General features: G+C 49.1%; 1 protein-coding gene across 5 annotated transcripts in view; it reads right to left on the bottom strand.

The window, feature by feature from the left end:
• Positions 1–4: 4 nt before the first annotated feature.
• Myo1h (myosin IH) overlaps positions 5–13705 on the bottom strand; it is a 41631-nt gene continuing 27930 nt past the window's right edge. For 2 of the 5 annotated variants that reach the window (XM_057765608.1, XM_057765611.1), the window contains 11 exons: positions 9373–9449; positions 8108–8176; positions 6702–6786; positions 5735–5894; positions 4805–4888; positions 3789–3882; positions 3625–3680; positions 2845–2980; positions 2533–2603; positions 2313–2410; positions 1042–1392 (listed from right to left, as the gene is read on the bottom strand). In XM_057765608.1, the coding sequence (XP_057621591.1) occupies positions 1242–1392; positions 2313–2410; positions 2533–2603; positions 2845–2980; positions 3625–3680; positions 3789–3882; positions 4805–4888; positions 5735–5894; positions 6702–6786; positions 8108–8176; positions 9373–9449 (1081 nt within the window). In that variant the 3' untranslated portion in view covers positions 1042–1241. Of the gene's footprint in view, positions 517–1041; positions 1393–2072; positions 2108–2312; positions 2411–2532; positions 2604–2844; positions 2981–3624; positions 3681–3788; positions 3883–4804; positions 4889–5734; positions 5895–6701; positions 6787–8107; positions 8177–9372; positions 9450–12569; positions 12608–13705 lie in introns of those variants that run through there. The other 3 variants (XM_057765609.1, XM_057765612.1, XM_057765610.1) reach the window with 3 other exon arrangements.

Here is a 13705-nt window from a genome sequence, read left to right on the forward strand (position 1 = left end):
GGGATTGCCTGTCTTCGGGGCTGCAATGTACAGCAAAGAGCAAGGGCACTGTCTCGAGTCATTGTTTAGTGGGGTGTCACACCCTCCAGGAGCTGAAGCGCCTGTGGGAACCTGGCCCAGTCCCTAGCAGCATGGAAGTGTCATTTACAGCAGAATTCAAGTTGTGCATCACAATTAAATTCCCATTACTCCCGTGTCTCAGCAGCTTGACAGAGGTGCAAAGTCTGCCACCCACTTCTTGGTGTGCCTGAATTGGGATCTCCTGGGGACGAGTGGATGACTCAAGGTTGACTCCCAGCAAACATTTGGGTGCATTACCACCTGGCACCCAGGAAGCCGAGGGCTGGCTTTACATAGCCCAGCTTCTACGGCTACAGTACATTCTCCAGGAGCAGCTGGCACTTTCCTTGAAGGCGTGGCTATCTGGATGAAGTCCATGCTTGCTCAGTTGGAACAGAAATAGTGACTTTAGAGGGCAAAGGTCATTCTCTGTCAGGTCTTCTTCCCTGTTGACACCTGAGGAGGAGGAAGCTACCATTGGGAACCTTCTACCTCCTCAGGGACAGCCAGCTTAGAAAGCAATGCACAGAGACCTGTCAGTGCACCACCTTCACCTTTGTGTAGGCATGGAGGAAGATGGGCTGTGACCACAGAGTCCTGGCAACATCTCACGTCACTAAAAGACTGCCCACTTTGCATTCAAAGTGACCCTTTCACTTGTCCCTGGCCGGGGATGGCGGCCACTCTGCTGTGGAAAGCACTTGTAAACAACCAGTTTTACATGTAAGCCTAAATTATGTAGAAAATGCATTTCAGAGATCCCACCCACAGCTGCTTTCAGCATGTTGCTTCCTTGCACCACACCACCAAAAACCGTCCTTAGGTTGCTGCGACCCAGAGAGGACTCTGGGGACCTTGTCACCAGTGAGTGAGAACTCAGCCTCCAGTTTTCTTGAGGCAGTGGTTTCAGATCTCTGAATCTCCTTAGACCTAGGATCTTCTGCATCTCAGGGTGGTACCTGAGCACACGGGAGAGCCTTTGTGAGCCAGTGAACAGCTGGGCTTTAATACTTGTGAATGATAATTGGGTCATGTGACCCTCTGGTCCACTGACACCTGGCCTCCCTGTCTCTCTCACTACTAAGTTACTATTTCAAGAGGCATTCTGTTCCTTTCTTCCAGAGTAAATCAGTTGCGACCGGAGGGGGAAATGAACCAATTTGGTTACATGCTTTTACATATCATGTAGTGCGTCCTCCCACGCAGCCACCTCTTCCCACACAGCCACTCACCACAGTTAGCTGTCCGCTTTTATCCTTATAGACTTGGTCTTCCACTCCAGTCTCAAAAAGTATTGTGCCTTCTTTCCCAGGACTGATGTAAAACTGCAGACTTAAAACACAGCGAGGGGCGAGTTACTGACATGCCTTTGAGTCTACGAAAGAAACTCCTTTGGGAAGCTCCCCTCGCTGGCGTTTGAATCCCTGCTTTATTATACTGTTCGTTACGTATGTGGCCAGTCAGAAGGACATTCTCACAAATGTCCTGCGTGCTCCTGCAGTCCTTCTCAAGCCAGTCCCACACTTCGGCTCTTTAAAGGGCTATCTGGTACCTAAATGATGCCTACGTGGTTTACTCTGCCGACCACAGCTGCTCGAGGATTCCTCCGAGGTCCGTCAGGACAGAGTGCGCGCTCACACTCTACCTACAAATTCACCCCTTAAGTTGTAAAAGCTGGGGGCAGAGCGCAGCCTCTACCGGGAGCATCCGGCTGGAAGGGGCTGCGAGCACAGCCGCAGGTTGCTGTGGACACTTGGGCTGCGCACAGGAGTCGGCTGTGACCTTCAGTCCACAGTCTGACTGCCAGCCTTGGGCCTCAGGCATGCTGGGTAGCCCAACCTCAGCCGGCCTTGCTGGGGGACTGAACAGCTAAGGGGCTGCTCCACTGCTCCTGAGAGAACCGACCAGTTCTCAGTCCCTCGGTGCCAGCCCTTCTGATGGCCAGTCAGTCCACAGGCACCCCACTGCAGCAGAGGTGGGCCTGCACCCTTTGGGCACACTGGGTCAGTGATAGCGGTCCCAGGAACATCAGCACCCTCTTTGAAAACTGAAGAAGATGACTTCCTGAGGTCAGTGATACTCCTTTGTGTACCCTGAGCCCAAGATCAGATGGAGAAAGGAATGCTCTTTGCTACAGAGGCAAGGGGAGTCTCCCCCTAATCCCCATTGGAGGATACCCCCTTCCATCTTTTTGCAGAAGGAAGCAGATGGGACTCATGCTGGCAGCCCTGTAACTGTGACTAAGCCCCTACCTTCCTTGAACAACGCGGATGACATGTTCCTTCTTAATCAGCATGGCCAGTTTAGTGGCTACCTCAAATATGTAGTCACACTGCAGGATGGCGTCCCCCTGTGGAGACGGTGACAGAGAGGATTCAGGATGAGTGGTTTGAATGTGGAGGCTCTGCAGAGTTCAACTTAGTTTCAGCCACAGCAGCTTCCACACCAGCAGAGGCCGGAGGGCACAGGTACCTTTTGCTGTTTGTCCCCTGGTGAAACATGAATGACCAGGATTCCATCGCTCAGACTGCTAGTGGAGACACCTGAGGATAGATCCAGAATTCAGAATTAATGAAGAAGATGGGGCCTGGGGAGATGGCCAAGCTTGAGGACCTGAGTTCGGATACCCAGCACCCACATAAAAGTGAGACATTCAAGGGCATCTGTACCCCTCCCGTGGGGTGGAGGGGAGATAGGTGCATCCACTGAGCCCCAAAGCTCAGTGAGTAGCCCCATCCCAAAACATGAGAGGCATCAGACACCCACTTGAGACCGCTCGCCTACCTCTCAGGGCTGAGTACTCGATCTTCTGCTTGATTTTGGAAAGTTCCACCACATACACCGCCCTGGTAGTGAGGAGGAGTTGCCTCTGCCGTGTCTTGAAGCCTTTCCTGTCATACTTGATGACTGGGACGCCATACTATAAGGTGGTTAGTGTCAGCCGGAGGAGGGCTGCCTCGGACTGACCCAGCTTTTGTATTAACACTTTTGCTTTGCTGTCCTGGTTCTAGAAGGTTTTGATTCTGAGTTCTACCTTACTACTCAGCCCTCTGAGGAAACTGAGGCTGCGGATCCAGCCTCCTGGGTCTGCTCTGATAGGCCAGCAGAGAGGAGAGCACTCATGACTCCTGGGTTTTCACAGTCAGGGGGAGTCTCCATTCCTCCTACTTTTCTCCAGAACCAAGCAGGTGAGAGCAGCCACCAAACCAGGGCCTCACTCATCACCCCTCAGTCACCCCCCAAAGTCACACATGACTGGCAGCTGTGTAGAGAGGAGTGACAGTACTGGGGACACCAATCTACTGCCCCTCACCATTATGGTGTCTCTCATGATACAGGTCCTGGCTACATCTCTTGTTTCATAGAAAAGCAAACCAAGATGGTTTGGGGGATGGCTGAAGGCAGGAATGGTAGTAGGCTTTCGTTGGCAAATGCCACCTAGTATTTATAGTGCCCAGAGCGGCTGTGGGAAGCCCCAGTGAACCCAACTGCACCCCTGTGTTTTAGCATTTCTAGCCTCAGACATAGTAAGGGTCTTGGCGGAGGCCGCACACGAGGGTATACCTGGATCTTCTCACTGCCAAGCAGCTGGAGCACTTTGGGATTTATGTCGCCTTCATCTGGGGGAAGGAGCCAGAATAGCAGGGTCACCACCCTGTAGTGAAGACCTGCCGCCTGCCGAGTCTGTGTGCCGAGCCCTCCCATGACTGATCCAAACGCTTGCTCACCCAGCCGGCTGCGTGCGAAGGGCTGGTTTAAGCTGTCTGTGTAGCCGTCCTTCTTCCCCCTGAAGATTTCGCTCGTGACCACCTTTTGCTGCATCTGGTAACAGACAGTTCAGAGCGTAGACGAGGCGGCCCTGGGCTGCTTCCCGACAGGAGCCTTGTCACAACTGCCCTACAGCTCACCCTGGTGGAGACTGGGCTGGTACTTTTGTGGGTACCCTTACACTGGTTTGTGGGTGGTGGTTTGAAAAAAAAAAATGGCTCCCCCAAAGGGTGTGAAACTGCTGGGAGATGAGGCCCTGCTGGAGGAAGTGTGTCACTGCCGAGGAGTATTAGAGGTCTCATGTTCTCAAGCCAAGCGCAGTGAGACAGACCACTTCCTGTTGCCTGCCTATCAAGATGTAGGACTCTCGGTTCCAGAGCATCTGCCTGCACAGCACACCATGGTGATAATGGACTAAACCTCTGAAAATGCTAGCCATCCCCAATTAAATGTTCTTCTTTCGTAAGAGTTGCCATGGCCAAGGTGTCTCTTCACAGAAACCCGAAGACAGGGAGCATCTCTCTCTCCTAAAGCGTCTCTGCAACTCCAGCCCAGAGGTAGCTTGTGACCCGCTGCTTGTATTTGTAAGTAAAGCTTTATTGGGACATAGCTATGGTGTTTGTATATACATGTCTGTGACTGCTTCCTGCTATAGCAAGAAAGCAAAGGAACAACAGGGCATTTGGGCCAGAAAGCCTCAAAGATTGACTCCGCAGCCCTTCACAGAAAAGACTACAGGGGTAAGAGTCCCCTAGCACAGGCAGTTCTGCCTCGTGGGGCCTCCTTGATTCTGTTCCCATGGTAACAACACAGGGATGCTAATTGTAGCTGCTGCTATTTCTCACCTCCTCTATAAGTCCATGGGAATAGTGTGACCCTTGGCTCGTAGGTAGACGGTAAACGTCGGCTTTAGTACTAAGACTCTGATGTGCAAGATGTCCCCACTACCATGCAGATACCACATCTTCTGCCTTACCATGGCTTTCCTCTCGGCTGAGACTCCCCGGCAGTACTTCCGAACAAGGTTCCTCACACACATCTTCCTGAGCAGATTCGAAGCCTGTGTGGAGAACACACCTCTTTCCCACCTGCCTCACTCCTTCCGTGGGCTGTGGTGACCCACGTGGCAGCTTAAGGGCGTGGTGCTGTGATCGAAGTAAGACATCAGTATCCTACACTCGGTCAGCACCCCTGAACTAGTTCTTGCCAACTTGATCAGAACTTCTAAAGGGGAGGCTGTGGAAATGAGACGAAGAATCTCACAGGGTGGGACTGCGGTGGAGTCCAGGGATCCTAAGAGGAGCTGCCACTCTGCTTTGGAACCGCAGTTCTCAACCTATAGGTCGTGACCCCTTTGGGGGGGTTGAATGACCTTTTCACAGAGGTTACATATCAGAGATCCTGCATATCAGATGTTTACATTATGATTCATAACAAGCAAAATTACAGATATGAAGTAGCAATGAACATAATTTTGTGGTTGGGAGTCATTACATGAGGAATTGTATTCAAGGATTACAGCATTAGGAAGATTGAGAACCACTGTTCTAGAACGTTCTTTGTGGAACCCGTGACAGTCACTTAGCTTCAAGACTGCTACAGCATGGTTGGAAACCATTCAGAGTGCTCTGCCACATGCCTGTAATTTCAGGGCATGGGAGGCTGAGGCAGGAAGGTTACAGGTTCAAAGCCAGCCTGGGCTATATAGTAAGCCCCTGTGTATTTAAAAGGCTCTGTCTAAACGTGTCTGTTGGTTTTACAACCCCACTGATGAATTCTGAGGCATTCCATTTCTTCTGAGAGCTTTGAAAAGCAGCCCTGTTGAACCAAAGGGAAACGGGACACCCAGAAGGTAAGCTCTTAGCACCCCACCATCTACAACAGTAGCAGCCCACTGTAGATTTACATTTTCCAGGATGCCTGGAGGCCTCAGCCAGCTCTGGTCCAGCACAGTCTTTGGTACATGGTAGCGAAGATTCAAGATGTAATTCTTTCTCACGAGCACTACAAACTCCTCATTGTCAGGGCAGAGGGGTTTGTCACGATTGATGAAACCCTTGATGAACCTCAAGAGGAAAGTGACAACGGTGGTTTACACAGCCACACGGCCAGGAACCCCCCCCCACACACACACACCTGCCCCAGCTGCCTGTTGTGTCCACCCGCACCGCTCTGTTCTAACTAGCTTGAGGTAGTTGCCAGTTAGAAAATGAGGAGCATGATATAAAAGTCAGACGTCAGTTTTCCCTAAAGTGGAAGGCTGGCCACGTTGGCCGGTGCATGTGCACTGGGCACAACGATGACAGATGGCCTCCTGATTGGCTGCAGTCCCCACGGCACCGTGTCCATCCCCATTTGTGAGACTTGCTCCCTTTGCCTGCCTCACTCTGGAAGCCATCTAACTAAGGGATATCACAACACTCAACTGAGCTGTGGCAGTCAGGATTTGGAGCACAGACAGCTGGATTCCCAGCATGCTCTGAGGGCTGATCTCTGTACAAACACCAAAACCGCAGCTGGAGAGATGGCTAAGATGCTACTCAGTCATGAAGGCTGAAGTTCAAACCCAGCACCCACAGCAGGCAGCTCACAAATACCTCTGCTCCAGCTCCAGAGAGCCAGGGCCCTCTCCTGCCTCACACTCACACCTCTGTCCTTCAAACAGTCACAGAGAGCCAGGCGGCCTGCAGCACACCCCTTTAATTCCAGGTCTGAGTCAAAGGCAGGAGGATCTCTGAGTTTGAACCCAGCCTGGTCTACAGAGTTCCAACCAGAAACAGAAACCCTGTCTCCGAAAACACCAAAGAGCCACAGAAACCCCAGCAATCCCATGAGCACTGCAGCGCGCTGGCCCCTGGGCGCTGACACCTTACCTCCGGATGATCTGCACAGCCCACCTTCTCCTCTTGATCTCCCTCCGAGCCAGGGCTCCGCGCCAATAGGCTTCTAATTTTGTGGCTGAAAAGAAACCGCTGCCACATTAGAAGGTAGGACAGTCATGCAGAAATACCGCTGGCTTTTCCAGAAGGGCCCAGTCATGTGACTGCCCACCTGTGGGCCCTGCTGATCCCAGAGATCCTGACATCTCATACCTGCTGCTCAGAGCAGGGTAGCAGCAGGGGCTGAGAGAATCTTTGTGGAAGCTGAAGGTTCCAGGAGGGACCACCCTTGAGACCACAGCCTCGTCTTAGCCTGTACTTAGTTTCTAGCACCCAGTGCCACCTTCCAGTTGCCACATTCAAAGATGGAGATTCACAGAGACGTGAAAAATTCGGGCTTGGCCTGCCTCCATGTTTAATCTCTCTCTCTCTCTCTCTCTCTCTCTCTCTCTCTCTCTCTCTCTCTTTTCTTCCCCGTGTCATCAGTGTTTCTATTGGAGATAACACATTGCAGTACTCAGAGCCCATGGGGCTGGTGGACCACAGTCTGATGACCAGCTGCCCATTTATATAAGGTTTTATTGCAATACAGTTAAATCTGCTCATTTACATACTGCCTAAAGCAGTTCTGAGGCAGCAACAGCACAGTTGAGTCACTGGAGACTGTATGACCCACGATGGAGAATATTCCTGTCTTGCTGATCTCTGTCACAAAGGAATAGTATACAGCTTTGAAAAGAAGTAATGCATCTCCTGGTTGAATTTCAGAAACAATTCAGAGAATAAAAATCCAGCCATAAAATACCAACACCTGTCAAGTTGTGATATTTTGGGACGTCCATAGATGATAAAAATATAAAAAAGAAAAATGGAGGAGTAAGAACCATAAAATTCAACAGAAAGTCTAAGAAACGGATGGGAATATCCCTTGAAAATGTCATTCCAGATGAGTTTTAGTGATGTGCAAAAGTTTAAAGGAAATTACTCTTAGGGGATTGGGAGACGATGCAGTAGTGAAGTGCTTCACTCTGCAAGCTGGAGGACCCGAGTTCAAATCCCCAGTACTCATACAAAAAGCTGGACATAGCAGCACATGTCTGCTCCCAGTGCTAAGGGATGGTGGAGGCAGAAGATCCCTGGGACTCATTAGACTTTCCGGTCAAATCAGTCAGTGAGACCTTGTCTCAAAAAAATATGGTGAAAAGAGACGGAAGATGCTCAACCGTGACCTCTAGCTTCAACAAGCACACATGAACACAAGTGCCTGACACAGGATCTACACGTAAAGTCTGTGCATGGAACAAGTGTAGGCCACCATGCCACGATTACAGAACAGACAAGGGTGTGAGGATGGGGTAGACGGGGAAGGGCTCATCACACCCTTTCCTGCCCGACCTCACCTGCTTGTCTCTTCCTCACGTAGTCTCTCCTCCGCAGGCAGCCTTTGTATGTAGCTTGGATTCTTGAAACTTAAAACAAAAGTTTTGGTGAATTGGCTTCTGTGTCTTTATGATTCCCAGAAGCAGGAAGGACAGACCCACCCCACCCCAGAGTGGGGCTCCAGAGCCTGCAGTGTAGCCATTCTTAGGGTGCTAAGTATTAGACAGGAGCAGCTGACTCCATTAGGCCTGGCTCCCAGGCACACTATGGTTCTCAACTTCCACGGGTAGAGGAAGAGGTGCAGGTAACAGTGCCCACTTCAGACATCATCCTCACAACTCACCCACAAGGTGGGAAGGACATGGGTGCATCTCCAAGGGGAGCATGCAGGCTTGGTCAGAGACGACTAGTGGCCTTAGGAGGACACCAGCTGAGCAGTGTGAGCACCAGGACACCCGTCAGCTCTGACCCCCATCACCCCCTCCACACAGTGCAAGGTCCTACCAGAGGCCAAGCCCACAGAGGGCCTCATACACCAGCCTCTAGGAAGAGGTGCTGACGCAAACCCCTGAAGCCTGGCTAAGCCAGTGCCTGCATCTCACTGGTGGGTGGCCATGGGTACCTGCTGCTGGAGGAGTGGCTCGGTGGTAGAGAGCTGGCCTAGCATGTGCAACCATCAAACCTTGAAACCAGACTGGCCCAAGTTCAAGCCTGGCTCTGCCGCAAACCAGCTGTGTGATATTCGGCAGCTTCCTAGCATCTCTGTGCCTCCGTTCCCATGAATGTGAAGTGGGGGAAGTAGGCCTACTCACAGGCCTGGTCTGGGAATATGACTTGGTCAAGGACTTGATGCACATGACACAGAGCAAGGACCTCGGCTGCTCAGTGTGCAGAAACAGGAAGTCCCTGGTCCCCCATTCAGCTCCTGTCACTTGCCATTCACAGAAACACCCTGGCGTGGGCTTTGGGGCAAACTTGTTGCCATCACCACATATGTAAAGATACTGGTGAAGGCTGGACTGAGGGGGCGGGTCTCCCATAACTACACTTCGGTGTGCACAAGGGTCCTAGGACGCCACAGCCTGGACATAGAGCATTGTCTCCTCCTGCCCTCGGAGCCCATCAGTCCAGAGGGGTCCATCATAACCCAATAGCCCCACCACCTTATCCCTGGTTCTTCAGTGAGGTCTTTGAACATATAGACACCCATGTTTGAGGTTTTTCTTCCCTCACTCCCTGGTTAAACTTTTTCATTTCTCTTGAAAGTGGAATAAAAAGATCATACCTAATTGATGTTTACTAAATTCAAAGGCATCTTCAGTAGCAAACAGGGTTCTGGGAAAGCGGATGAATATTTTGGTTCTAGCAAAAGCAAAAAGAAACATGTAATTATTGGCCAGTCAGTTGCCACCCACGATGGGTGGGCAGTGTCCCACCCCCAAGGCACATCCAATCGGAACTTTAGAATGTGACCTTTGTGGGGTGTGGCTCTCTTTGCAGATGTGATTACAGTAGGGACAGAGGGGAGACAGTAGGTTGGAGCAGGTCCTGAAGGAGTGTCCTTTATCAGAACTAGAAAGGACTTGTAACCAAACAGGCAAGAGCAGTCCTGTCAGTGAGGAAATGTAGACGGAGCTGTGGGCCGGCCTGGGAGCTGCAGGCTGTGTTCCTGCTGCCCCAGCTCCTGGCTGCCTGGCTAGCTTATGCCCCAAAATAACAACACACAAACTCTATTCATTCAAACACTGCTTGGCCCATTTCTATTCATGTGTGTAGCACCCCAAGGTGCGCTTACCGGGAAGATTCTAACCTATGTCCATCCTGGGTCGGAGCTTCATCGCATCTGCCCCAGAGAGGAGAGCTGCCCTGCATCTGAGCTTACTTCCTCTTCCTCCCAGCATTTTGTTCTGTTTACTCCACCCACCTAAAGGCTGGCCAATCAAATGGGCCAAGGCAGTTTCTTTATTAGCCAATGACCTTCCTCCATCATTTCCCCTTTTTCTGTTTAAACAAAAAAAAAAGGAAGGCTTTAACTTTAACATAGTAAAATTACATATAACAAAACAGTTATCAAGCAAGAATTACAGTTACAATATTTACATCTACTTTATCTTTTATCATAACAAAGGAAAACTATAACTATTCTTCAACTCCATCAAAGACTCCAGAAAGATACAATATTACCTAAGCAAACAAGAAATAAGCAACTTCCAAACTCTAGAAATCACAGAGACATCTCGCTGCCTGGACAGTCACCCAAAGTTTCTCTGTACTGTTGGGGCATCCATCTTCGGCCTACAGTTCCATAGTTTCCAGCAGACATTTCCATGAAGCAGGAAATTTCAAAGGCAGTTCAGTCACTATCTGCTGTGTCCTGAAGAATGTCTCGCAGACTCCTTCATGAATCAGGAACCCCGAAACTCACCTTTAGGCAAGTTCAGCAGTCCTCTTTCTGCGGTTCTCTGTGTCCAGTTTATACAATAGTCCAGGCAAGAGCAGTTTCTTGCCCAAATGACTATCAAACTCCATAAGGATCCTCTTCAATGCCCATCTTCCTCTTGAAGTAGATTGGTGCTGCCAGGAGCAGAGTGTCTCATTGTCATGAAAAGTCCTAAGTTATTTAAACATTAAATAGCATATTCCGTAGTCTTTGAAAGATATGAAGAATGTCTATCTAAAATATATCTATGTACATCTAGAAAATCTAACATGACTACAAACTTGACTATTATAGATAACTATTCATTAACAACTTATATACATAACATTTTTACATGAGCTGCACAATCACAATACCTTAATCAATATCAGAAATACATATACATATAACAAAATTGACCTTAAATTTAAATCACTAAAGCAAAATCCATATCAATGCAAATTATTCATACCTATATCATATCCCCCTTTAAATGTAAAAGAACATTTATAAACAGTATTTGGGAATATGGGCGCAGTTATTTCTCTCCAAACTGCTTCCTGCTGAATGGGGGCGCTGTTATTCGGGTCTTTTATGGGATAACCTGTCTGCTAGGTTCATCTCAGTTGGCAGTTGAGCAAAGTAATTTTTTGAGGGTGTTCACAGCAACCTTTCAGGAGGACGTGGTCTATCATACCATATTGGGATGGAAGCAATCTGCAGGGTGTCATCATCTGTGAAAACAAAAGAAGAATCTCTTTTCCAAAGTATCATATCCTTAGATCCAAATTCTGAAGTCAAGGTATTTTCAAAATATCTATGTTGGATTAGTTCAGGAGCATTTATAAACAAATATCTTTTAGCATCTGTTGCTCCTTTCTCAGCATTCAAACAATTCAAACAGAGCATAATAGCATACAGTATCAAAATTCTCTATTTATTTTCCATCTTTGTGCAGCTTTATTTTAACCTCTATTTCGTTTATTTTTACTTTTATTTTATATATCTTTGTCCTGGAATAACTCTGTAGACCAGACTGTCCTTGAACTCTCAGAGGTCCTTCTGTCTCTGCCTCCCAGGCATTGGGATTAAAGGCGTGTGCTACCACACCTTGAAGTCACAGAGGTCAATCTCCCTCTGCCTCCCAAGTGTTGGGATTAAAGGTGTGTACTACCACACCCAACTACTCTCTTTCTTCCTTTTTTTTTTACTTTAAGAACTTTAACTTTTAGCCTGCATATATTTTTAACACACTGTAAACCATTTAGAAATTTTCTTTGTCTTTGAATCTCTCTTTACTGTATATCTCTCTTTTTCTGACCACATGAGTCTTTAATTACTGAGCAATATGGGTAGGATTAAAGCTGTGGCTTTGCCGGCTAGATCCAGCCCATTCCTTAGCTTTCAGCCTCATGGCAGAGATACCGGCTGTAGCCATGTTTATTGCCACAAGTCTATGGCATTTCAAGGTCCTTGCCAGCAAACAAGCTACAACACTCAAATGCTCTCTCTGTAGCTGACCTCCTGCCTCAAAGAGTCAGAATTTGCCCTGGCAGGACGGCCCACAAAGCCGGCATTTTAAAACAGCACAACTTTTTTCCTGCTACGGCTGAAAACAAACAAGCATGCAGTCAGCTTTTATCAATACCATTTAAGTGTTTCGTGGCGGGACCTCTTAATAAGCTGCAGGGTTTTGCAGCTAAAGCTGAGTCAGGAAGCCTCTCTTAGATGAGAGCACTTGCTTGCCTCTAGCAAACAGAGCAGACCCGAGAAATTGCTGCTACCAAGAAAACATGCTTTACTCTATTCTTTCCCAAGCTTTCTCAGGCTTTCTGTAGATTCAGTGCCCCATGTCTGGGCGCCATCTGTAGTGGGAGCTGCGGGCTGTGTTCCTGCCGCCCCACTCCGGCCGCCTGACTAGCTTATGCCCCGAAATAACAACACACAAACTGTATTCTTTTAAACACTGCTTGGCCCATTATATCTAGCCTCTTCTCGGCTAACTCTCGCACCTGGACTAGCCCATTTCTAATAATGTGTGTAGCACCCCAAGGTGCACTTACCGGGAAGATTCTAGCCTACGTCCATCCTGGGCCGGAGCTTCATCGCATCTGCCCCAGAGAGGAGAGCTGCCCTACATCTGAGCTCACTTCCTCTTCCTCCCAGCATTCTGTTCTGTTTACTCCACCCACCTAAAGGCTGGCCAATCAAATGGGCCAAGGCAGTTTCTTTATTAGCCAATGACCTTTGTCCATCAAGGGAAGGCTCGGAGCCTGCCAGAGCTCCCAGAGATGGTGAAGATCTTCCAGATGGAGCCTAGCCTGCCCACGCCTTCATCTTGGACCCTGCGCTGTGAGGATGCATTTCTGCTCTGGTGAGTTTTCATGTAGCCCTAGAGAGTGAATCTACCATGCTACCTGAAGTTGCTCACAGTTATGCCTCTGGGCTTTCAGGAGGGATGCTAAGGGGCACCAACTACACAGTGCCTTGTGCTGGAAACTTTCCCAGAGCAGCTACTGAGTGGGGTGGCAGCATGCCATGCCCTGTGATGCCAGTTCCAGGGTTATAGAATGTGTATGGATTTGTGTGGCCCTCTCAGGGATGTAGATGGATTAATGAAGCTGAGACAGAGATACCAGCTGGGCCAGAGCTGGCAGACTGATCATTGGTAGAGCCAGGGGCAGGCATCTCTGAAGCAGGCAGACATTCCTGAAACAGTCAGGCCCTGTTGTGTAAGAACTGGTCCTCTTGAGACTTGAACACAGTTCTTTACAGCCACACTAGCCCTGGCCAGAATGACTAACAGTACAGACCCAAGTCATCCTTGCTAATCTGAGTGAGTGCCCAAAAGTGGTCAACACATGGGAAAGATCTCTGCTCCAGATACTGGATCCCTACAGTGGTACCCGAGGTTCTAGAATACCATTCTGGCAGGCAGGGCCCTATCCTGCCCCCTCCCACCCAGCAGTTTGGCCAAGCCTGCGACACCTGACTTCTTTGCATCCACCGATTCTCACTATGACCACTCAGCTGCATTTAAACCAAGTAGCAGAACTGGCTTTCAAACAGAGTTTCCCAAAAAAAAACACAAGGCAATTCCAGGCATGTCCAGCTCTTGGGCTCCGTGCAGCCATGGACACCGGTGAATAAGAATTTTAAAGATTTTTTTTCATTTCAATTGAGCAATTTGCAGTGAGAA

Source organism: Chionomys nivalis, chromosome 3 (assembly GCF_950005125.1).
Source record: "Chionomys nivalis chromosome 3, mChiNiv1.1, whole genome shotgun sequence".
NCBI lineage: Eukaryota > Metazoa > Chordata > Mammalia > Rodentia > Cricetidae > Chionomys > Chionomys nivalis.